The sequence below is a fragment of the Pleurodeles waltl genome, chromosome 12 (assembly GCF_031143425.1).
Source record: "Pleurodeles waltl isolate 20211129_DDA chromosome 12, aPleWal1.hap1.20221129, whole genome shotgun sequence".
Taxonomy (NCBI): Eukaryota; Metazoa; Chordata; class Amphibia; order Caudata; family Salamandridae; genus Pleurodeles; species Pleurodeles waltl.
The window spans coordinates 64,383,275-64,409,277 of NC_090451.1; the positions used below are offsets into that span (position 1 = coordinate 64,383,275).

At 52.5% G+C, this 26,003-nt stretch overlaps 1 protein-coding gene across 5 annotated transcripts in view; it reads left to right on the plus strand.

Annotated features, from left to right (window-relative positions):
* STAP2 (signal transducing adaptor family member 2) overlaps positions 1-26,003 on the plus strand; it is a 423,449-nt gene that overhangs the window by 203,416 nt on the left and 194,030 nt on the right. For 2 of the 5 annotated variants that reach the window (XM_069217056.1, XM_069217060.1), the window contains exon 1: positions 15,448-15,673. The exons of 2 other annotated variants lie outside the window; for them this stretch is intronic. In XM_069217056.1, the coding sequence (XP_069073157.1) occupies positions 15,581-15,673 (93 nt within the window). In that variant the 5' untranslated portion in view covers positions 15,448-15,580. Of the gene's footprint in view, positions 1-14,448; positions 15,674-26,003 lie in introns of those variants that run through there. One more of the 5 variants, XM_069217055.1, reaches the window with a different exon arrangement.

Consider the following 26,003-nt stretch of genomic DNA (forward strand, 5'->3'; position numbering starts at 1 on the left):
AGTTATGAAAAACGTCTGAGGGGAGAGGCCTTTGATTTATTTTTTCCCAATGGGGAGCACAGCATTAACAAATTAGAAAACCACTGGTCTACACTGTGACTATATGGGAAATGTCTTCCAGTGATGAACACTATGCAGATATTTTCCTGGATTCTTAAAATATATATTGAAGAAGATGTTCTGGGGTCCGGGCAAACAGCACAAAATTATTCAGAGTATATGACTTCAATGAAGATCCTACGATGCAGAACTATGTCAACAGGTATGCAACTTTTCCTTTTACTTTAGTTCAGTGGTAGTAAGCCACGCATTACGGTAGTAAATAAGAAATAAAAAGACAAGTATGTTCTGGCGGAGGTGTAAATGTCCCTCCCCATACTTTACTGTTTATTTTCATGCACTGGACCCCATAGATCTAAATTCACATAGTCAGTGGTTATACTGAACATCTGGCATGGAACCAGCTTCCGTGGACCAAAGCTGGACATTCCTCTGATGGGCGCATCTGTACCCGAAGTCTCTGAAAATCAATGTATGTTGAATCTCTTCGAACTTGCGGGAGTTTTTCATGCTGCAACAACACTGATTGCTGGAACCGGATAATTCCAACCTGATAATAATTCGGATCAATCTACACTGCCTGCGCATATTGGCAAGTGCCACCTTCCATCCAGCTACCTTCGCCAGGTGGGCACCTGCACTGCATGACATGGTGGCTGTGCCCTGCTTCCATCCCAGTGCTACGTGTGCACCTACACTGCATGACATGGTGAATGTGCCCTGCTTCCATCCATCCCAGTGCTGCGCGTGCACCTGCACTGTAGGACCTGGTGACAGGTGTCCTGCTTCCATCTATCCCAATGCTGCGCGTGCACCTACACTGCATGACATGGTGGCTGTGCCCTGCTTCCATCCATCCCAGTGCTACGCGTGCACCTGCACTGCATGACCTGGTGGCTGTGCCCTGCTTCCATCCATCCTAATGCTGCGCGTGCACCTGCACTGCATGACATGGTGGCTGTGCCCTGCTTCCATCCATCCCAGTGCTACGCGTGCCCCTACACTGCATGACATGGTGACTGTGCCCTGCTTCCATCTGTCCCAATGCTGCGCGTGCACCTACACTGCATGACATGGTGGCAATGCCCTGCTTCCATCCATCCCAGTTCTACCCGTGCACCTGCACTGCATGATATGGTGACTGGTGCCCTGCTTCCATCCATCCCAATGCTGCGCATGCACCTGCACTGCATGACATGGTGGCTGTGCCCTCCTTCCATCTGGCTTAATGCTGTGCATGCACCTGCACTGCATGACATGGTGACTTGTGTCCTGGTTCCATCCATCCCAGTGCTACGCGTGTACCTAACACTGCATGACCTGGTGACAGGTGTCCTGCTTCCATCCATCCCAGTGCTACGCGTGCACCTACACTGCATGACATGGTGGCTGTGCCCTGCTTCCATCCATCCCAATGCTGCGCATGCACCTGCACTGCATGACATGGTGGCTGTGCCCTGCTTCCATCCATCCCAGTGCTACGCGTGCACCTACACTGCATGACATGGTGACTGGTGCCCTGCTTCCATCCATCCCAATGCTGCGCATGCACCTGCACTGCATGACATGGTGGCAGTGCCCTGCTTTCATCCATCCCAGTGCTACGCGTGCACCTGCATGACATGGTGACAGGTGTCCTGCTTCCATCCCAGTGCTACGCGTGCACCTACACTGCATGACATGGTGACTGGTGCCCTGCTTCCATCCATCCCAGTGCTAAGCGTGCACCTACACTGCATGACATGGTGGCTGTGTCCTGCTTCCATCCATCCCAGTGCTACGCGTGCACCTACACTGCATGACATGGTGACAGGTGTCCTGCTTCCATCCCAGTGCTACGCATGCACCTAACACTGCATGACCTGGTGGCTGTGCCCTGCTTCCATCCATCCCAGTGCTGCGCGTGCACCTGCACTGCAGGACCTTGTGACAGGTGTCTTGCTTCTGTCTATCCCAATGCTGCGCGTGCATCTACACTGCATGACATGGTGGCTGTGCCCTGCTTCCACCCATCCCAGTGCTACGTGTGCACCTACACTGCATAACCTGGTGGCTGTGCCCTGCTTCCATCCATCCCAGTGCTGCGCGTGCACCTGCACTGCAGGACCTGGTGACAGGTGTCCTGCTTCCATCTATCCCAATGCTGCGCGTGCATCTACACTGCATGACATGGTAGCTGTGCCCTGCTTCCATCCATCCCAATGCTGCGCATGAACCTGCACTGCATGACATGGTGGCTGTGCCCTGCTTCCACCCATCCCAGTGCTACGCGTTCACCTACACTGCATGACCTGCTGGCTGTGCCCTGCTTCCATCCATCCCAATGCTACGCGTGCACCTGCACTGCATGACATGGTGGCTGTGCCCTGCTTCCACCCATCCCAGTGATATGCGTGCACCTACACTGCATGACATGGTGACTGGTGCCCTGCTTCCATCCATCCCAATGCTGCGCATGCACCTGCACTGCATGACATGGTGGCTGTGCCCTGCTTCCATCCATCCCAGTGCTACGTGTGCACCTACACTGCATGACATGGTGGCTGTGCCCTGCTTCCACCCATCCCAGTGCTACGCGTGCACCTACACTGCAGGACCTGGTGACAGGTGTCCTGCTTCCATCTATCCCAATGCTGCGCATGCCCCTACACTGCATGACCTGGTGGCTGTGCCCTGCTTCCATCCATCCCAATGCTGCATGTGCACCTGCACTGCAGGACCTGGTGACAGGTATCCTGCTTCCATCTATCCCAATGCTGCACGTGCATCTACACTGCATGACATGGTGACTGTGCCCTGCTTCCACCCATCCCAGTGCTACGCGTGCACCTACACTGCATGACATGGTGACTGGTGCCCTGTTTCCATCCATCCCAGTGCTGCGCGTGCACCTACACTGCATGACATGATGGCTGTGCCCTGCTTCCACCCATCCCATTGCTACGCGTGCACCTACACTGCATGACATGGTGACTGGTGCCCTGCTTCCATCCATCCCAGTGCTAAGCGTGCACCTACACTGCATGACATGGTGGCTGTGTCCTGCTTCCATCCATCCCAGTGCTACGCGTGCACCTACACTGCATGACATGGTGACAGGTGTCCTGCTTCCATCCCAGTGCTACGCATGCACCTAACACTGCATGACCTGGTGGCTGTGCCCTGCTTCCATCCATCCCAGTGCTGCGCGTGCACCTGCACTGCAGGACCTTGTGACAGGTGTCTTGCTTCCGTCTATCCCAATGCTGCGCGTGCATCTACACTGCATGACATGGTGGCTGTGCCCTGCTTCCACCCATCCCAGTGCTACGCGTGCACCTACACTGCATAACCTGGTGGCTGTGCCCTGCTTCCATCCATCCCAGTGCTGCGCGTGCACCTGCACTGCAGGACCTGGTGACAGGTGTCCTGCTTCCATCTATCCCAATGCTGCATGTGCATCTACACTGCATGACATGGTGGCTGTGCCCTGCTTCCATCCATCCCAATGCTGCGCATGAACCTGCACTGCATGACATGGTGGCTGTGCCCTGCTTCCACCCATCCCAGTGCTACGCGTTCACCTACACTGCATGACCTGGTGGCTGTGCCCTGCTTCCATCCATCCCAATGCTACGCGTGCACCTGCACTGCATGACATGGTGGCTGTGCCCTGCTTCCACCCATCCCAGTGATATGCGTGCACCTACACTGCATGACATGGTGACTGGTGCCCTGCTTCCATCCATCCCAATGCTGCGCATGCACCTGCACTGCATGACATGGTGGCTGTGCCCTGCTTCCATCCATCCCAGTGCTAGGTGTGCACCTACACTGCATGACATGGTGGCTGTGCCCTGCTTCCACCCATCCCAGTGCTACGCGTGCACCTACACTGCAGGACCTGGTGACAGGTGTCCTGCTTCCATCTATCCCAATGCTGCGCATGCCCCTACACTGCATGACCTGGTGGCTGTGCCCTGCTTCCATCCATCCCAATGCTGCGTGTGCACCTGCACTGCAGGACCTGGTGACAGGTATCCTGCTTCCATCTATCCCAGTGCTGCGCGTGCATCTACACTGCATGACATGGTGACTGTGCCCTGCTTCCACCCATCCCAGTGCTACGCGTGCACCTACACTGCATGACATGGTGACTGGTGCCCTGTTTCCATCCATCCCAGTGCTGCGCGTGCACCTACACTGCATGACATGGTGGCTGTGCCCTGCTTCCACCCATCCCATTGCTACGCGTGCACCTACACTGCATGACCTGGTGGCTGTGCCCTGCTTCCATCCATCCCAATGCTGCGCATGCACCTGCACTGCATGACTTGGTGGCTGTGCCCTGCTTCCATCCATCCCAGTGATACGTCTGCACCTACACTGCAGGACCTGGTGACTGGTGCCCTGCTTCCATCCATCCCAATGCTGCGCATGCACCTACACTGCATGACCTGGTGGCTGTGCCCTGCTTCCATCCATCCCAATGCTGCGCATGCACCTGCACTGCATGACTTGGTGGCTGTGCCCTGCTTCCACCCATCCCAGTGCTACGCGTGCACCTACACTGCAGGACCTGGTGACTGGTGACTGGTGCCCTGCTTCCATCCATCCCAATGCTGCACATGCACCTGCACTGCATGACATTGTGGCTGTGCCCTGCTTCCATCCATCCCAGTGCTACGTGTGCACCTACACTGCATGGCATTGTGGCTGTGCCCTGCTTCCACCCATCCCAGTGCTACGCGTGCACCTACACTGCAGGACCTGGTGACAGGTGTCCTGCTTCCATCTATCCCAATGCTGCGCATGCACCTACACTGCATGACATGGTGGCTGTGCCCTGCTTCCACCCATCCCAGTGCTACTCGTGCACCTACACTGCATGACCTGGTGGCTGTGCCCTGCTTCCATCCATCCCAATGCTGCGCATGCACCTGCACTGCATGACATGGTGGCTGTGCCCTGCTTCCACCCATCCCAGTGATACGTGTGCACCTACACTGCATGACATGGTGGCTGTGTCCTGCTTCCATGCATCCCAGTGCTACGCGTGCACCTACACTGCATGACATGGTGGCTGTGCCCTGCTTCCACCCATCCCAGTGCTACGCGTGCACCTACACTGCAGGATCTGGTGACAGGTGTCCTGCTTCCACCCATCCCAGTGCTACGGGTGCACCTGCACTGCATGACCTGGTGGCTGTGCCCTGCTTCCATCCATCCCAATGCTGCATGTGCACCTGCACTGCAGGACCTGGTGACAGGTATCCTGCTTCCATCTATCCCAATGCTGCACGTGCATCTACACTGCATGACATGGTGACTGTGCCCTGCTTCCATCCATCCCAATGCTGCGCATGCACCTGCACTGCATGACATTGTGGCTGTGCCCTGCTTCCATCCATCCCAGTGCTACGTGTGCACCTACACTGCATGGCATTGTGGCTGTGCCCTGCTTCCACCCATCCCAGTGCTACGCGTGCACCTACACTGCAGGACCTGGTGACAGGTGTCCTGCTTCCATCTATCCCAATGCTGCGCATGCACCTACACTGCATGACATGGTGGCTGTGCCCTGCTTCCACCCATCCCAGTGCTACTCGTGCACCTACACTGCATGACCTGGTGGCTGTGCCCTGCTTCCATCCATCCCAATGCTGCGCATGCACCTGCCCTGCATGACATGGTGGCTGTGCCCTGCTTCCACCCATCCCAGTGATACGTGTGCACCTACACTGCATGACATGGTGGCTGTGTCCTGCTTCCATGCATCCCAGTGCTACGCGTGCACTAACACTGCATGACATGGTGACAGGTGTGCTGCTTCCATCCCAGTGCTACGTGTGCACCTAACACTGCATGACCTGGTGGCTGTGCCCTGCTTCCATCCATCCCAGTGCTGCGCGTGCACCTGCACTGCAGGACCTTGTGACAGGTGTCTTGCTTCCATCCATCCCAATGCTGCGCGTGCATCTACACTGCATGACATGGTGGCTGTGCCCTGCTTCCACCCATCCCAGTGCTAAGCGTGCACCTACACTGCATGACATGGTGGCTGTGCCCTGCTTTCATCCATCCCAGTGCTGCGCGTGCACCTACACTGCATGACATGGTGACAGGTGTGCTGCTTCCATCCCAGTGCTACGTGTGCACCTAACACTGCATGACCTGGTGGCTGTGCCCTGCTTCCATCCATCCCAGTGCTGCGCGTGCACCTGCACTGCAAGACCTGGTGACAGGTGTCCTGCTTCCACCCATCCCAGTGCTACGTGTGCACCTACACTGCATGACCTGCTGGCTGTGCCCTGCTTCCATCCATCCCAGTGCTACGCGTGCACCTACACTGCAGGACCTGGTGACAGGTGTCCTGCTTCCATCTATCCCAATGCTGCGCATGCACCTACACTGCATGACATGGTGGCTGTGCCCTGCTTCCACCCATCCCAGTGCTACTCGTGCACCTACACTGCATGACCTGGTGGCTGTGCCCTGCTTCCATCCATCCCAATGCTGCGCATGCACCTGCCCTGCATGACATGGTGGCTGTGCCCTGCTTCCACCCATCCCAGTGATACGTGTGCACCTACACTGCATGACATGGTGGCTGTGTCCTGCTTCCATGCATCCCAGTGCTACGCGTGCACTAACACTGCATGACATGGTGACAGGTGTGCTGCTTCCATCCCAGTGCTACGTGTGCACCTAACACTGCATGACCTGGTGGCTGTGCCCTGCTTCCATCCATCCCAGTGCTGCGCGTGCACCTGCACTGCAGGACCTTGTGACAGGTGTCTTGCTTCCATCCATCCCAATGCTGCGCGTGCATCTACACTGCATGACATGGTGGCTGTGCCCTGCTTCCACCCATCCCAGTGCTAAGCGTGCACCTACACTGCATGACATGGTGGCTGTGCCCTGCTTTCATCCATCCCAGTGCTGCGCGTGCACCTACACTGCATGACATGGTGACAGGTGTGCTGCTTCCATCCCAGTGCTACGTGTGCACCTAACACTGCATGACCTGGTGGCTGTGCCCTGCTTCCATCCATCCCAGTGCTGCGCGTGCACCTGCACTGCAAGACCTGGTGACAGGTGTCCTGCTTCCACCCATCCCAGTGCTACGTGTGCACCTACACTGCATGACCTGCTGGCTGTGCCCTGCTTCCATCCATCCCAGTGCTACGCGTGCACCTACACTGCAGGACCTGGTGACAGGTGTCCTGCTTCCATCTATCCCAATGCTGCGCATGCACCTACACTGCATGACATGGTGGCTGTGCCCTGCTTCCACCCATCCCAGTGCTACTCGTGCACCTACACTGCATGACCTGGTGGCTGTGCCCTGCTTCCATCCATCCCAATGCTGCGCATGCACCTGCACTGCATGACATGGTGGCTGTGCCCTGCTTCCACCCATCCCAGTGATACGTGTGCACCTACACTGCATGACATGGTGGCTGTGTCCTGCTTCCATGCATCCCAGTGCTACGCGTGCACTAACACTGCATGACATGGTGACAGGTGTGCTGCTTCCATCCCAGTGCTACGTGTGCACCTAACACTGCATGACCTGGTGGCTGTGCCCTGCTTCCATCCATCCCAGTGCTGCGCGTGCACCTGCACTGCAGGACCTTGTGACAGGTGTCTTGCTTCCATCCATCCCAATGCTGCGCGTGCATCTACACTGCATGACATGGTGGCTGTGCCCTGCTTCCACCCATCCCAGTGCTAAGCGTGCACCTACACTGCATGACATGGTGGCTGTGCCCTGCTTTCATCCATCCCAGTGCTGCGCGTGCACCTACACTGCATGACATGGTGACAGGTGTGCTGCTTCCATCCCAGTGCTACGTGTGCACCTAACACTGCATGACCTGGTGGCTGTGCCCTGCTTCCATCCATCCCAGTGCTGCGCGTGCACCTGCACTGCATGACATGGTGGCTGTGCCCTGCTTCCATCCATCCCAATGCTGCACATGCACCTGCACTGCATGACATGGTGGCTGTGCCCTGCTTCCATCCATCCCAATGCTGCGCATGCACCTGCACTGCATGACATGGTGGCTGTGCCCTGCTTCCACCCATCCCAGTGATACGTGTGCACCTACACTGCATGACATGGTGGCTGTGTCCTGCTTCCATGCATCCCAGTGCTACGCGTGCACCTACACTGCATGACATGGTGGCTGTGCCCTGCTTCCACCCATCCCAGTGCTACGCGTGCACCTACACTGCAGGATCTGGTGACAGGTGTCCTGCTTCCATCTATCCCAATGCTGCGCATGCCCCTACACTGCATGACCTGGTGGCTGTGCCCTGCTTCCATCCATCCCAATGCTGCATGTGCACCTGCACTGCAGGACCTGGTGACAGGTATCCTGCTTCCATCTATCCCAATGCTGCACGTGCATCTACACTGCATGACATGGTGACTGTGCCCTGCTTCCACCCATCCCAGTGCTACGCGTGCACCTACACTGCATGACATGGTGACTGGTGCCCTGCTTCCATCCATCCCAGTGCTACGCGTGCACCTACACTGCATGACATGGTGACTGGTGCCCTGCTTCCACCCATCCCATTGCTACGCGTGCACCTACACTGCATGACATGGTGACTGGTGCCCTGCTTCCATCCATCCCAGTGCTAAGCGTGCACCTACACTGCATGACATGGTGGCTGTGTCCTGCTTCCATCCATCCCAGTGCTACGCGTGCACCTACACTGCATGACATGGTGACAGGTGTCCTGCTTCCATCCCAGTGCTACGCATGCACCTAACACTGCATGACCTGGTGGCTGTGCCCTGCTTCCATCCATCCCAGTGCTGCGCGTGCACCTGCACTGCAGGACCTTGTGACAGGTGTCTTGCTTCCGTCTATCCCAATGCTGCGCGTGCATCTACACTGCATGACATGGTGGCTGTGCCCTGCTTCCACCCATCCCAGTGCTACGCGTGCACCTACACTGCATAACCTGGTGGCTGTGCCCTGCTTCCATCCATCCCAGTGCTGCGCGTGCACCTGCACTGCAGGACCTGGTGACAGGTGTCCTGCTTCCATCTATCCCAATGCTGCATGTGCATCTACACTGCATGACATGGTGGCTGTGCCCTGCTTCCATCCATCCCAATGCTGCGCATGAACCTGCACTGCATGACATGGTGGCTGTGCCCTGCTTCCACCCATCCCAGTGCTACGCGTTCACCTACACTGCATGACCTGGTGGCTGTGCCCTGCTTCCATCCATCCCAATGCTACGCGTGCACCTGCACTGCATGACATGGTGGCTGTGCCCTGCTTCCACCCATCCCAGTGATATGCGTGCACCTACACTGCATGACATGGTGACTGGTGCCCTGCTTCCATCCATCCCAATGCTGCGCATGCACCTGCACTGCATGACATGGTGGCTGTGCCCTGCTTCCATCCATCCCAGTGCTAGGTGTGCACCTACACTGCATGACATGGTGGCTGTGCCCTGCTTCCACCCATCCCAGTGCTACGCGTGCACCTACACTGCAGGACCTGGTGACAGGTGTCCTGCTTCCATCTATCCCAATGCTGCGCATGCCCCTACACTGCATGACCTGGTGGCTGTGCCCTGCTTCCATCCATCCCAATGCTGCGTGTGCACCTGCACTGCAGGACCTGGTGACAGGTATCCTGCTTCCATCTATCCCAGTGCTGCGCGTGCATCTACACTGCATGACATGGTGACTGTGCCCTGCTTCCACCCATCCCAGTGCTACGCGTGCACCTACACTGCATGACATGGTGACTGGTGCCCTGTTTCCATCCATCCCAGTGCTGCGCGTGCACCTACACTGCATGACATGGTGGCTGTGCCCTGCTTCCACCCATCCCATTGCTACGCGTGCACCTACACTGCATGACCTGGTGGCTGTGCCCTGCTTCCATCCATCCCAATGCTGCGCATGCACCTGCACTGCATGACTTGGTGGCTGTGCCCTGCTTCCATCCATCCCAGTGATACGTCTGCACCTACACTGCAGGACCTGGTGACTGGTGCCCTGCTTCCATCCATCCCAATGCTGCGCATGCACCTACACTGCATGACCTGGTGGCTGTGCCCTGCTTCCATCCATCCCAATGCTGCGCATGCACCTGCACTGCATGACTTGGTGGCTGTGCCCTGCTTCCACCCATCCCAGTGCTACGCGTGCACCTACACTGCAGGACCTGGTGACTGGTGACTGGTGCCCTGCTTCCATCCATCCCAATGCTGCACATGCACCTGCACTGCATGACATTGTGGCTGTGCCCTGCTTCCATCCATCCCAGTGCTACGTGTGCACCTACACTGCATGGCATTGTGGCTGTGCCCTGCTTCCACCCATCCCAGTGCTACGCGTGCACCTACACTGCAGGACCTGGTGACAGGTGTCCTGCTTCCATCTATCCCAATGCTGCGCATGCACCTACACTGCATGACATGGTGGCTGTGCCCTGCTTCCACCCATCCCAGTGCTACTCGTGCACCTACACTGCATGACCTGGTGGCTGTGCCCTGCTTCCATCCATCCCAATGCTGCGCATGCACCTGCACTGCATGACATGGTGGCTGTGCCCTGCTTCCACCCATCCCAGTGATACGTGTGCACCTACACTGCATGACATGGTGGCTGTGTCCTGCTTCCATGCATCCCAGTGCTACGCGTGCACTAACACTGCATGACATGGTGACAGGTGTGCTGCTTCCATCCCAGTGCTACGTGTGCACCTAACACTGCATGACCTGGTGGCTGTGCCCTGCTTCCATCCATCCCAGTGCTGCGCGTGCACCTGCACTGCAGGACCTTGTGACAGGTGTCTTGCTTCCATCCATCCCAATGCTGCGCGTGCATCTACACTGCATGACATGGTGGCTGTGCCCTGCTTCCACCCATCCCAGTGCTAAGCGTGCACCTACACTGCATGACATGGTGGCTGTGCCCTGCTTTCATCCATCCCAGTGCTGCGCGTGCACCTACACTGCATGACATGGTGACAGGTGTGCTGCTTCCATCCCAGTGCTACGTGTGCACCTAACACTGCATGACCTGGTGGCTGTGCCCTGCTTCCATCCATCCCAGTGCTGCGCGTGCACCTGCACTGCATGACATGGTGGCTGTGCCCTGCTTCCATCCATCCCAATGCTGCACATGCACCTGCACTGCATGACATGGTGGCTGTGCCCTGCTTCCACCCATCCCAGTGCTACGTGTGCACCTACACTGCATGACCTGCTGGCTGTGCCCTGCTTCCATCCATCCCAATGCTGCGCATGCCCCTGCACTGCATGACATGGTGGCTGTGCCCTGCTTCCACCCATCCCAGTGATACGCGTGCACCTACACTGCATGATATGGTGGCTGGTGCCCTGCTTCCATCCATCCCAATGCTGCGCATGCACCTGCACTGCATGACATGGTGGCTGTGCCCTGCTTCCATCCATCCCAGTGCTACGTGTGCACCTACACTGCATGACATGGTGGCTGTGCCCTGCTTCCACCCATCCCAATGCTGCGCATGCCCCTACACTGCATGACATGGTGGCTGTTCCCTGCTTACACCCATCCCAGTGCTACGCGTGCACCTGCACTGCAGGACCTGGTGACAGGTGTCCTGCTTCCATCTATCCCAATGCTGCGCGTGCATCTACACTGCATGACATGGTGACTGTGCCCTGCTTCCACCCATCCCAGTGCTACGCGTGCACCTACACTGCATGACATGGTGACTGGTGCCCTGTTTCCATCCATCCCAGTGCTGCGCGTGCACCTACAATGCATGACATGGTGGCTGTGCCCTGCTTCCACCCATCCCAGTGCTACGCATGCACCTTCACTGCATGACATGGTGGATGTGCCCTGCTTCCACCCATCCCATTGCTACGCGTGCACCTACACTGCATGACCTGGTGGCTGTGCCCTGCTTCCATCCATCCCAATGCTACGTGTGCACCTGCACTGCATGACTTGGTGGCTGTGCCCTGCTTCCATCCATCCCAGTGCTACGTGTGCACCTACACTGCATGACATGGTGGCTGTGCCCTGCTTCCACCCATCCCAGTGCTACGCGTGCACCTACACTGCAGGACCTGGTGACTGGTGCCCTGCTTCCATCCATCCATCCCAATGCTGCGCATGCACCTGCACTGCATGACATGGTGGCTGTGCCCTGCTTACATCCATCCCAGTGCTACGTGTGCACCTACACTGCATGACCTGGTGGCTGTGCCCTGCTTCCACCCATCCCAGTGCTACGCGTGCACCTACACTGCAGGACCTGGTGACAGGTGTCCTGCTTCCGCCCCTCCCAGTGCTACGGGTGCACCTGCACTGCATGACATGGTGGCTGTGCCCTGCTTTCACCCATCCCAGTGCTACGCGTGCACCTACACTGCATGACCTGGTGGCTGTGCCCTGCTTCCATCCATCCCAATGCTGCGCATGCACATGCACTGCATGACATGGTGGCTGTGCCCTGCTTCCACCCATCCCAGTACTACGCGTGCACCTACACTGCATGACATGGTGACTGGTGCCCTGCTTCCATCCATGCCAATGCTGCACATGCACCTGCACTGCATGACATGGTGGCTGTGCCCTGCTTCCACCCATCCCAGTGATACGTGTGCACCTACACTGCATGACATGGTGGCTGTGTCCTGCTTCCATGCATCCCAGTGCTACGCGTGCACCTACACTGCATGACATGGTGGCTGTTCCCTGCTTACACCCATCCCAGTGCTACGCGTGCACCTGCACTGCAGGACCTGGTGACAGGTGTCCTGCTTCCATCTATCCCAATGCTGCGCGTGCATCTACACTGCATGACATGGTGACTGTGCCCTGCTTCCACCCATCCCAGTGCTACGCGTGCACCTACACTGCATGACCTGGTGGCTGTGCCCTGCTTCCATCCATCCCAATGCTGCGCATGCACATGCACTGCATGACATGGTGGCTGTGCCCTGCTTCCACCCATCCCAGTACTACGCGTGCACCTACACTGCATGACATGGTGACTGGTGCCCTGCTTCCATCCATGCCAATGCTGCACATGCACCTGCACTGCATGACATGGTGGCTGTGCCCTGCTTCCATCCATCCCAGTGCTACGTGTGCACCTACACTGCATGACATGGTGGCTGTGCCCTGCTTCCACCCATCACAGTGCTACGCGTGCACCTACACTGCAGGACCTGGTGACAGGTGTCCTGCTTCCATCTATCCCAATGCTGCGCATGCACCTACACTGCATGACATGGTGGGTGTGCCCTGCTTCCACCCATCCCAGTGCTACGCGTGCACCTACACTGCATGACCTGGTGGCTGTGCCCTGCTTCCATCCATCCCAATGCTGCGCGTGCACCTGCACTGCAGGACCTGGTGACAGGTGTCCTGCTTCCATCTATCCCAATGCTGCGCATGCCCCTACACTGCATGACATGGTGGCTGTGCCCTGCTTACACCCACCCCAGTGCTACTCGTGCACCTACACTGCATGACCTGGTGGCTGTGCCCTGCTTCCACCGATCCCAGTGCTACGTGTGCACCTACACTGCATGACATGGTGGCTGTGCTCTGCTTCCACCCATCCCAGTGCTACGCGTGCACCTACACTGCATGACCTGGTGGCTGTGCCCTGCTTCCATCTATCCCAATGCTGCACGTGCATCTACACTGCATGACATGGTGACTGTTGCCCTGCTTCCATCCATCCCAGTGCTGCGCGTGCACCTACACTGCATGACATGGTGGCTGTGCCCTGCTTCCACCCATCCCAGTGCTACGCATGCACCTACACTGCATGACATGGTGGCTGTGCCCTGCTTCCATCCATCCCAATGCTGCACGTACACCTGCACTGCATGACCTGGTGGAGGTGCCCTGCTTCAATCAAGCCCGATGCTGCACCTGCATGTGCACTGCATGACATGGTGGCTGTGCCCTGCTTCCCTCACGCCAGATTCTGCATGTGCAACTACACTGCATGACATGGTGGCTGTGCCCTGCTTCCATCTGGCTCAATGCTGTGCGTGTTGCCCTGCTTCCATCCATCCCAATGCTGTACGTGCACCTGCACTGTATGACATGGTGGAGGTGCTCTGCTTCCATCAAGCCCGATGCTGTGCCAGCATGTGCACTGCGTGACATGGTGGCTGTGCCCTGCTTCCCTCCAGCCAGATTCTGGATGTGCAACTACACTTGCATGACATGGTGGCTGTGCCCTGCTTCCATCTGGCCCAATGCTGTGCGTGTACCTGCACTGCATGACATGGTGACTGGTGTCCTGCTTCCATCCATCCCAATGCTGTACGTGCACCTGCACTGTATGACATGGTGGTGGCGCCCTGCTTCCATCAAGCCCGATGCTGTGCCAGCATGTACACTGCATGACGTGGTGGTGGTGCCCTGCTTCCCTCCAGCCCAATGCTGTGCGTGCACCTGCATTGCGTACACATCTGTGGAATGGACCCTGCTTCCATCCAGCTGCCTGTAGACGGGGCCAGCTAGGACAATTCTGTCTAGTCCCATGCTACCTATGCTCTTGCACTGCCAGCGAAGTGTGTGACCCCCCCCCCCCCCCCCTCCCAAAATACGCTGCCTTTGATTCTACAGTGCCTACAGGCGGTGTCAGGTGCCCCGTTCCTTCCACTTCCTTGTGAATCGAGGCGTCCAATCGGATTCTGCGCTGGGCGGGCTCGGGAGAGTCATTCTAGGGACGAAAGCACCTGAATTATTGTGTCAGCTTCCTGCTCCAGAGCGCAGCACGCAGGAGGCACCTGTGCCCCGTGTACTGCCCAGCCTGCCGTACTTCGGCTCTGCACACGGGACGGGTCTTCATCCCGTGTACCTGCTGCCTGCTTCTCACTTTTGCACCGGCCTGCTGGTTCGTAGCTGAGTACCTGCCTCCTGTACTCCTGCCACAGAGCTCTGCACACAGGAGGGGGCTGCATCATGGGTACCTGCCCCCGGTCCTGAGCTCTGCACACAGGAGAGACGTGTGCCGTGTACAGGAGGTCCTTGGACTTTAGATCTGCACACCGGAGGGGCCTGTGCTGTGTACAGGAGGTCCTTGGCCTTCAGCTCGGCACACGGGGGGCTGCGTCCTGTGTATCAGGTCCTTGGACTTTAGCTCTGCACACAGGAGGGGCCTGTGCCGTGTGCAGGAAGTCCTTGGCCTTCAGCTGTGCACACAGCGGGCCTGGTTCCTGTACATAGTGTACCTGGTTCGCTCTTCACTCTTGGCGCCCGCCTCGTATGTACCTGCTCCAGAACTCTGCACACAGTGGGGACCTGCGCTCCAAGTCTCTGTCTCTGATCCCCGCCTATAAGAGGGACCTGGTTCCGGTGTACACGGTCCCTGGTTCTTTCCTCTTCCCACACCTGCTCCCTGTACCTGGTTTTTGACCTTCAGCTTTGTACACCACGGGTTCGTTCTTCTGTGTCTCTAGCTCCTTCACACCACCGGCCCTGCGGCTCTTTCTCTCTCCTGCTGCGCCTCTGGCCGGCGTGACTCCCGTGATGGCATCGGGGCTGCCCAATCCCAAAGCTGCCCGTGTGAGGCCATCGCACTACTACGAGGGCATGATAAAGAAGAAGGGTCCAGGGGAGACGGTAAGTGGCGCCCTTGGTTATTTCTTCTAACAGATTGTCAGGCCCAGTCTGGCCCGGTTCTAACAGGTCATCAGACCCAGTCGGATCTGCAGCAAATCTCCCTGTAACCCACCAACCCTGTGTCTCTTAAAGACCTGCAGGGCCGTAGGCAGACGATCGAGTCGAAGCATCTGAAAGGCCACCAAGTCTGGGGCAGAGTCACTCCCATTCCAGGCACTGCGTGACCTCCCTACAGGGCCTTGAGGTTTCGATTTCTTAGGCTATTGGAAGCATCTCTTAAAGTAATAACTTCTCATTTATAGAGATTCTGTGCCTAAAATGCTGTACGTAGACCATTTTAATATCCATTAATATTAGCCTGTCACGAGTAAGATGTATTGTGTTGTCACTTCAAAGATGAAAGACTGAGTGCACCCTTCCAGGATCCCACCCTGCAGCTGTTCACGGAATAGATTTATGTATTTTAGTGAAAGGAAATTGGAATGGCTTTTGAGCGAAGCCTTTTGTTTGAAAGGTTTTAGACTGAAAATGTACCCCTTACATTACTTAGTAAGTTTGGATGAAATGCTTTGCTCGAGAACATTTAAGTTGAAATTTCGCTAATCTTTCTCCAACAATGTTTTGGAAATAATTACTCTTTCACCTCTTGTCCTGGCATATTCAGAGCAGTTACCTACCGCAAATCATTGATTTATCATTACTGTGACACTTAGAATATATAGAGCTTTTACTCAGGCACTGACTTGGACTTAAGTGGCAGAAGAGCTGCCTACCACACAGTTTACATACCTGCATAGCTGTCTGTGCTTCACAAATCAGAAGCATCCATCAGGTGACACACAGCTTCAGGCCTCGGACAGCAGTGCTGACTCTCGTTCTACACAGATGCTACAGGTTCCAGCTTTAGGCAGCGGGGGTGTGTAGGAGGCTGTACCTACAAGGTGTCACTCGTGTTCTGCAGGTTTTAATATGGTCAACCAGAGCTAGCTCTCCAGTGACACATATGGCACTGACTGAGCTTCAGACAGCAGAGTTATCCTTCGGGTTATACGGTAGTTACAGGTTCACGTTTTTATCGGCAGAGCTGTTATGTAGTTCTTACGGGGTCTGCCCGTAGGCAGCTGACCTAGTCCTTTGGTGGCCCGTGAAATAAAGTGTTCTTCAGACAGGAGAGTTATTCCCCAGGATATACAGATGTTACAGGTTCAGGCTTTGGACAGCAGATCTGTCACTCAGATTATGGTCTTATTACAGGATCCGCCTGTAGGCAGCTGAGCTAGCTCTCCTATGACTTATTTGGCGTAGACTGAGCTTCAGACAACAGAGCTATGCCTTTGCTTATACTGATGTTATGGGTTCAGGGTTTGAACAGCAGAGCTATCTCACAGGTTACGTAGTTCTTACAGGGTCCGCCTATAGGCTGCTGAGCTAGCCCTGCGGTAGCTTATCTGGCATACATTCTGCTTCAGAAACCTGCGTTATCTCTCAGGTTATACAGATGCTACTGGTTCAGACTTTGGTATCGATACTGACCCCACAGACCATGTAGGCATGGTCAGGGGTTATAAAGTTTATAGTTCCCCATTAAGAAGCTAGTGACGCTCTATGTGGCCATCTCATAGGTTAGTTAGAAGTACAGTTTTCTCTGGCACAGGGCCCATGTCCAATGTTTCCCCACAGTAGCAAATCTAATATGTGCCTCTGTGAAACCTGTATCAGAGCTGCTTTGAGACCCACTGAGTCCATCGAGTCCTAAATGCATCTCCCGTCTAGCGAGTGTTTTCCCTACGAGCTAGGGTGCACGGCTGGTATTGCATCAGGCAGCCCCTCTAGATTTATCTCCACTAGAAATACTTTCCACAGCCTTCCCTGCAGCTTTGGCAGAGCTATCGTTGATTACTGGGTGCAAAAAGCCTAACCAACTTCACACTAGTCCGTTGAGATACCTCCGGCCCTAGTGATAACAGGTGCAGGGCGGTGCTGATGTTATATACAAAATTATAAGAAAATCAGTGCAGAGGCTCAAACCTATCTGTAGCAGCCAGCTGCTGAATGCTGGGGTTGCTGAATACCAAGTCTGCCTAGTTTTCATTCTACTTCAGGCGTCTTCCACTCCCCTAAGCTTCCTGTCGCTTTTTCTCAAGAACCCCAAGGCTGACTAGACTTGAGGTCTCCTCATACCCCATTATTCCGCCCAGGGGCCTAATGAACACGGCCACAGCTCCACAGTGTGGGGGACCACCAGTCTTCTCTACATGAACGAGTCCCATCAGCCTGTCAGTGTAGTGTCTCTTAAAGCAGCTGCAGTGTGTTGCATGCTCTGAGCTGATACCGCAGGGACCCATGACTGAAAATAAACTAAATAACATATGTGTTGGACTTCAGTCCCAGCCTGCCACACTACTTTACCAGGGTGGGTGGGGCCCTCTGAGAGCGTCCTTTTAAAGCACTGTTCATTTTAGAGTGGAAGAGGCAGCACAGAACTCACTGAGCAGAGGTGTGGTGACCTGCCAACTCATACCATGCCACTGTGTGACACACGATATTGACCCCCTCACTCGGTCTCCTGGTGAGGAGCCAATATCAGAGGGTGGCAGGGAAATCAAGCTGTAAACCACTGTTAATAGTAGTTTTCGGAGGCTTTTAACTGCCCATGTCCATTAATGAGTGTGAAAACACCCCAGGACACGAGCAGCAGCCTCAGCAAGCTTCTTTTTTTGTGTGGAGGGGGTTTGGGGCCGGGGTGAGGGCAAAAGTGCCTCTTCTGTGCTTCTTGGCACGAGGCCACGCCCCCTCCAAGGCCCCACCTCCTCCTCACACTGTGAGGTTTCTGGTGAAGTTTGCAGGTCTGCGGTTGCCACCTTTTCTAGATAAAAATGTCAGCCTGTGCTTCACGTTTTAAGACTCTGCAAAGGCCTGCCTATGATTCCTAAGAATAACTTTACAGTAAATCATCTGCATTCATTTTAACTTGGCCTTTCTGTCTTTGTTTAATGAAGCTATTGGTCAAGGGTCATTAGGGCTGCTGTAGAGCACATTTAAAGTGGTTTCCTCTTACATTAACTGTTTAAAGTGTGTACTGATAAGGGGAAAAATACTGTCCAAGACATTAGATTCTAGTAATTGAAAGTGATTTCACATTGTTTCCATTAAAGGATCTGGATGAAACACCTGAGTTCTGGTATCATTTGGCACGTTCTGAATAAGATGTCAGGCAAATGTTAAAAGCAATTTGCAATACATATAGTTTAAAAATAATTGACAAATATATACAAGCGCAGCATTGGAAAAACAAAAGTGACCAGCTTTACTCAAATATTTACAAACAGTTTGTGTATTTTTTTTAAACCAAAGTAAAGTCAACAAAGCAGATTGCCTCTGTGTTGCATAAAAAGACTCAGTTAGTTCAATATTTTAAAAACAACATTAAGCTGCAATATTGTAAAGCGTAGATCTCAACTTCTCGCTTGTCAGATGTAACTTTTTTTTTTTACAACCTAGTTCTTGTTATTTTGCTTTTCCCATTGTGGACAGGACTACAAGTACCAGTATACAATATATCACCTACTCACACCTGAAATAGAAAAATGCTAGGTCACTGTGTGAGGTCTAATGGGTGATTGTGTGCATTCATATGAAGCACTGAAACCTTTTCCTTCATTGTTTCAACGCATTACCTTTTTTTTCATACTAGTAGCTCCCATAACAAGAATGTACAGCACTGGTTAACATTTTTTTCTAGGATTTCCAAAATAAAATCCTTCCCTCGTGTATAACAAGGCAGTCCTTGATACCAAAGCAGTGTCCAATATCTGTGAGGAAGGGGACCAAGCACATGATTTTATTGGGCAGGTAACAATATTGGCAGGCTTCCAGAAGGTAATTATTGTTGAAAGGGGGGTCATGATATTGTGACAGGTTCAAATGTATTCAGTTTGTATTGCTTGGTACAATTCCTGGCACAGTTAGGGTAAATTACCCACAAAAGTTCCTTGAATGTGCCTCAGGGAAAAATCTTCCTATATGTGCAAAAAATGATCTGCTTTGGTAAAGGACAAAGTTTTACCTAAGGTGTCACTCAGTGTTACACATGAGACCTGGAAATGTCACACATTAGCTGCCACAAACAATGAAATGTCACCCATAAGCAGACTTACGACTTCATAGCCCTGTTTAACATAGTTAAATGTATACATGGTGTCCCTGGCATATGCAATAAACTAAGGGGAGGAGTTATGTAGCATGTGATTTATTTTACTCCAAGCAGATGCATTGAAACAGTACCAGCATCTCTTACATGGAATGTGATTCCCTAGACAAGTAATTCAATTTGTTACCAGGACCATTGAAATTATGGAGCATGAAAGGACCAAATTATGCACCATGGTTGACTAAATTATGCAGCAATAAAAGGCATATTATGCGATGTGATATGGCACATTTTGTGATAGTATTACTTGATAATTTTGTCATTATTTTAAACATTAACACTGCCTGGGCAAAGGGTTGACCTAATGTGTACAAGTTTAACATACAAATACAGTAAGAAGCAACAGAAAGTTGACAATGTCAGCTTTTGCATAGGACCTTTCACTGCACAGCAACACATGACACTGAGATTTTAGTAACTTTTGAGCCAGTTCAGCTAGAAACAAATATGTTTGCCAAAATCTGAAGCTTATGTAGCAGATGATGAGTTATGTGGCAAATTCGGCAAATCAATAATAATGAGGAAAGCAAAGCAGCTGCAGAATCACATATTTCCAGTGGTCCTGTGTTAGACATGGGGTATTTAGTTGGCAATGGTTTGCATCCTGTCCAGGTAGAGACCCTCACTCTAGTCACGGTAAGGGAGTCACACAGCTAAGATAACCCCTGTTCACCCCCTTGGTAGCTTAGCTCAAGCAGTCAGGCTCATCTCGGAGGCAATGTGTAAAGTATTTTTACACACACACGCGCACACACAGTAACACAGTGAAAACACCATTAAAGTACTCTGCACCAGTTTTAAAAAATAGCCAATGCTTTTCTGAGTAAAATAAGACCAAAACAACAAAAACCCAACATACACAAGCAAAAATAAAAAAATGTAAAGATGAAATCTTAGTATAACACTTAGAAACACATTAACTCCAACTGGAGCTGTCACGACATCTTGACGAGTCATCTCCAACAGTCCGAATCTACTTACAAGGGAGTGCGGGTCAATCATGGAGTCGCATGTACACCGGTTACAGTACATTAAATGATGAGGAAACAAAGGTGTTGCACGGAGTTGGAAAGTGAAGGCGTCGCTGGAGCCGCTGCATGTCGGTTCCTTACTGTCCGTAAACCACTGAAGGTGTGGGGTAGTAAATGTTGAGGGTGAGACTTGATCAGTGTACCCTCAGTTGTTGATACTGGCTAGGTGGGGGCTCGTGCTATGGGAAATGTGTATTGAGTGTCTCTATAAGGGTGGCTGTATTTAACAAGGGGGAGTTCCTTTTACGGACTAGGTGGCCTGACACACATAATAGTGTCATGCTTCATCATTTGACCACCTAGCCCCACCCAGGTAAGATGGTACTACCTGGGCGCACTCAACCTCTTTGTTAAAGGAACAAGAGGGAGTGCTGAAATAAATCTTACTGGATAAATATCAGGGATCCAGATAGGGTTAGAATAAAATTACCATATGTGTCACCTATTTCAATTGATTACATTTAATAGAGGTGCATGCAGGTAAGGCTAAAAAATGGGGGAGAGACTCAATAGAGTATTATGTCTCTTAGAGTCTAAAAGATAATCATGACCAACATGTTTCTGCCCTCTCTATGTTCTGGAAGGTCAGGGGCATTCGTCAGGGTCTAGGATCCCCAGAGCACAGCAGCTAATGGGTGTGCTCGCTAAGTGAAATAAAGGAGGTCTGAGGGCCTACCTGAACAGTTGGTTCATTATTTGGGTAGGTCTGTGAAGAAGATTGATAAACTAAAAGTTACAATCAAATAAAATATGGTGGCACACCACAGCACACAACACAGCAAACAAGGTGGTGACACACAAGGTTAAAGATAAAAACACTCGCAAACACATGCAGTGGTGACTTACCCTAGAGATAGAGGCGATTAGCCTCTGGTCTGGGTCATGCCGGGGGGGGGGGGGGTTTCCCTTGTAGTCACACTCTTGGGGGAAGGGGTGGGGGAGCTCATCCATGCGTGCTCTCCCCGTGCCCTTTTTTGGCACGTTCTGGATCGAGCACTGCTCCCACGGGACTACAACTCCCGTCGTCCCGGGGAGCCATGTGACGCACCACGACCCCCGCGACGCGTCATCCTTACGCGCTTCTCCGTGTCCCAGTCCTGGGACGCAGTTGAAGCGCTCTCGCTTCAGTCATCCCGGCACCTCCCGGTTTTTACCTCATACGCGCCTTTCGAATACGGTGCATCCCTTGAGCATGGCACTCCTGTCTATCGGATTCAGTGGAATACTCGCCCTGGCGAACTTTCGGGAGCGCCGCATACGTTTTCTGTACGCTGGACACCGCCGGCCCAGCATGCATTACTTTCCCATTTCACCAGTTACCTTAAATACCGGGCCCACCTTCAGCTCGACAGCAGAGCGCTTGGGCACCGGCATGTAGGTACTCCCACTGGGTATTCCCTTTGGAGTGGTAAGTCTTTATTCAGGCATTGCCTGCATTTTGGATTTTCGTTGTCTTTTGGCAGGAGGTTGACCCCTCCCTCCCTCCTCAGTTCTGTGGCAATCCCCACTGAACACCACCAATGGAGCCATTAACTCGATACTACTGGGCTTGTCCCAGCCCTTCTTGTTCCTTTTTTTCTTCTTTCTTCTCCTTTTTTGTCTTCCTTTCCCCCCTTTTTTTCTTCCTTCCTCTTTTATCTTTATCTAACTCTCCTTGCTTTCTTTATTCCCCCCCCACCCCTTCCCCCCAAGAGTGTGACTACAAGGGAAACCCTCCCCCCCCCCCGGCATGACCCAGACCAGAGGCTAATGGCCTCTATCTCTAGGGTAAGTCACCACTGCATGTGTTTGCGAGTGTTTTTATCTTTAACCTTGTGTGTCACCACCTTGTTTGCTGTGTTGTGTGCTGTGGTGTGCCACCATATTTTATTTGATTGTAACTTTTAGTTTATCAATCTTCCTCACAGACCTACCCCAATAATGAACCAATTGTTCAGGTAGGCCCTCAGACCTCCTTTATTTCACTTAGCGAGCACACCCATTAGCAGCTGTGCTCTGGGGATCCTAGACCCTGACGAATGCCCCTAACCTTCCAGCACATAGAGAGGACAGAAACATGTTGGTCATGATTATCTTTTAGACTCTAAGAGACATAATACTCTATTGAGTCTCTCCCCCATTTTTTATCCTTACCTGCATGCACCTCTATTAAATGTAATCAATTGAAATAGGTGACACATATGGTAATATTATTCTAACCCTATCTGGATCCCTGATATTTATCCAGTAAGATTTATTTCAGCACTCCCTCTTGTTCCTTTAACAAAGAGGTTGAGTCCGCACAGGTAGTACCATCTTCCCTGGGTTGGGCTAGGTGGTCAAATGATGAAGCATGACACTATTATGTGTGTGAGACCACCTAGTCTGTAAAAGGAACTCCCCCTGGTTTAATACAGCAACCCTTATAGAGACACTCAATACACATTTCCCATAGCACAAACCCCCCCCTAGCCGGTATCAACAACTGAGGGTACACTGATCAAGTCTCACCCTCAACTTTTACTACCCCACACCTTCAGTGGTTTACGGATATGTAGATTTATCTTGGGAGTGTGTGTGGGATGGTATCACTCCCATAACTCTCTTTTTGTGTTTCATGGTTCTTTACTGTCACCAGGGAGGTGAGGCATTGATTCCTTACTGCTAGGCTGGGTAAGGGAGGCATTGGTACCTTACGATTGCAGGGGAAGTAGTGCCGCATTGGCAGCAAGGTGGCGGTTCCTTACAATAAGGCATGGTTGATGAATCCAGCAGGTCAAAATGCAAGGCATCACCTTCACATTGTTGCGATCACACCATGGTGCCACAGGTGCTGTGGCGGAGTCAGGTGCCACGGACTTTGGTGAAACGCTGTGGCGTTTTTTCGGAGGTGCTGCAGTACCGTCGGGCCTGCATCATCAGTCGCGGTTGTTGCACTCAGCAGGAACCAAGGCTCCGGTGCAGGAAGCGGCAGGGACTCTGTCAGTGGCACCAGTTCTGAAGTCACTCTGAAGTTGAGGTGCTTGTTTCTTCTTGGTTATGCCAGAACTCACTTCCAAGGGCATATGGACTGGATTTGGCACCAATTGGCAAATCAGGACTCTCAGCAAGAGAGCTCAGTTGTTGGTAGGTGAAGTATTTGCTGTCCCTGTGACTTCTTAACAGGAGGCAAGCTCAGTCCGAGCCCTTGGAGAGCCTTTGGAAGCAGGATGTAAAAAGCAAAGTCCAGTCCTTTCACCCCGAGGACAAAAGCAGCAAGCATCAGGCGAGCACAGCAAAACAACAGGCAGAGCGGCAGTCCCTTCTACAGCATTGAGCTCTTCTTCCTGGCAGAATATCCTTAGTCCAGAAAGATTCTAAAGTTGTGGGGTTAGGGTTCCAATACTTATACTCATTTCTGCCTTTGAAGTAGGCAAACTTCAAAGGAAAGTCTTTGGAGTGCACAAGCTCCTTCCTTTCCTGCCCTGGCCCCAGACATACTCAAGGGGGTTGGAGACTGCTTTGTTTAAGAACAGGCACAGCTCTATTCAAGTGCAAGTGTCAGCCTCTCCCACCACTCTAGCTCAGGAAGACCCATCAGGATACAAAGGGCACACTTCAGCGCCCTTTGTTTGACTGTCTAGAGTGATTACACAAACAGCACAACTGTCATCCTGACCCAGACGTGTATTCAGCAGACAGGCAGAGGCAGAGAATGGTTAAGCAAGAAAATGCCCTCTTTCTAAGTGGCATTTTCAAATTTACATTCTAAAAACCATCTTCACCAAAATATGTATTTTTAAATTTTGAGTTCAGAGACCCAAAACTCCATATCTCTATGAGCTCCCAATGGGAAACTACACTTGGCAATTCCCATGTTACCCTATGGGAGAGATAGGCCTTGCAATAGTGAAAAAACGGCTTTAGCAGTATTTAACTACCAGGACATGTAAAACACACCAGTACATGTCCTACTTTTTAAATACATTGCACCATGCCCGTAGAGCTCCCTTGGTCCTACTTTGGGAGTGACTTACATGTAGCAAAAGGGAAGGTTTGAGCCTAGCAAGTGGGGGTATTTGCCAAGTCGAACTGGCAGTTAAAAACTGCACACACAGACACTACAGGGGCAGGTCTGAGACATACGGGCTACTCATGTGGGTAGCACAATCAGTGCTACAGGCCCACTAGTAGCATTTGATTTACAGGCCCTGGGAACGCATAGTGCACTTTACTAGGGACTTACTAGTAAACCAAATAGACCAATCATGTACAAACCAATCACCAATACTATTTTACACAGGGAGCACTTGCACTTTAGAACTGGTCAGTAGTGGTAAAGTCCTCAGAGTCCTAAAGCGAGCAAAAACAGGTCAGAAAAAAAGAGAAGGATAACCCTGCAAAAAAGGCCATTTCCAACACCCTGTTTATTAACCAAAACTGCAATTAGCTATGTCAGCATGGGCCAACACATACATCAGCATTATTTTCTCTGTTTTTATTGTATGCAAAGTTAAAAATGCCACTAGCCAGGCTATCATTGGTGTCCCTAGAAGTCATTAACTGGTACTACAACTGGGCACTCTGAATAAGATATTAAATGGAAAGGGAAAACTGCCAGTCTCATAAAATGAGAGTTCCGCAAATGTATGGTAGATTAACTCGCTCTATCAAAATATAAATAACTAGCTTAATCTTCTCGTCTTAGTGGTATATTTAATTTGCATCTGCACATCCTTCACAAACCTACTCTCTTATTTAAGCGCCAATGAGGGGGACATTAACTCAGCCCCTAAAGTTCATTTTTGTTAATAAAAATAATAATATTGTGATAAACATTTATACACGACTCGTTTTTCAGTGTTCATGTATCTAAAGCATGCTCATCCCACAAGGATAACTTTTTTCCCATTACTTTAAACATATCAAGGAAACTCCTGCTGTTGTCATGTGGGTGTAGGAGGCAAAGGTGAAGTACTTTTAGAGAGTAGTTGGCGACTGCGAGGGAATGGGCATTGTGTGTCCCTCTTCACTATTCCTTGAAACTGGCCCGCTAAAATTTTGTAATGCCACTGCTTCCACCACCCTGCATTTCTGACTGTTTATGTCCTGAATACGGAGGCAGCTTAGT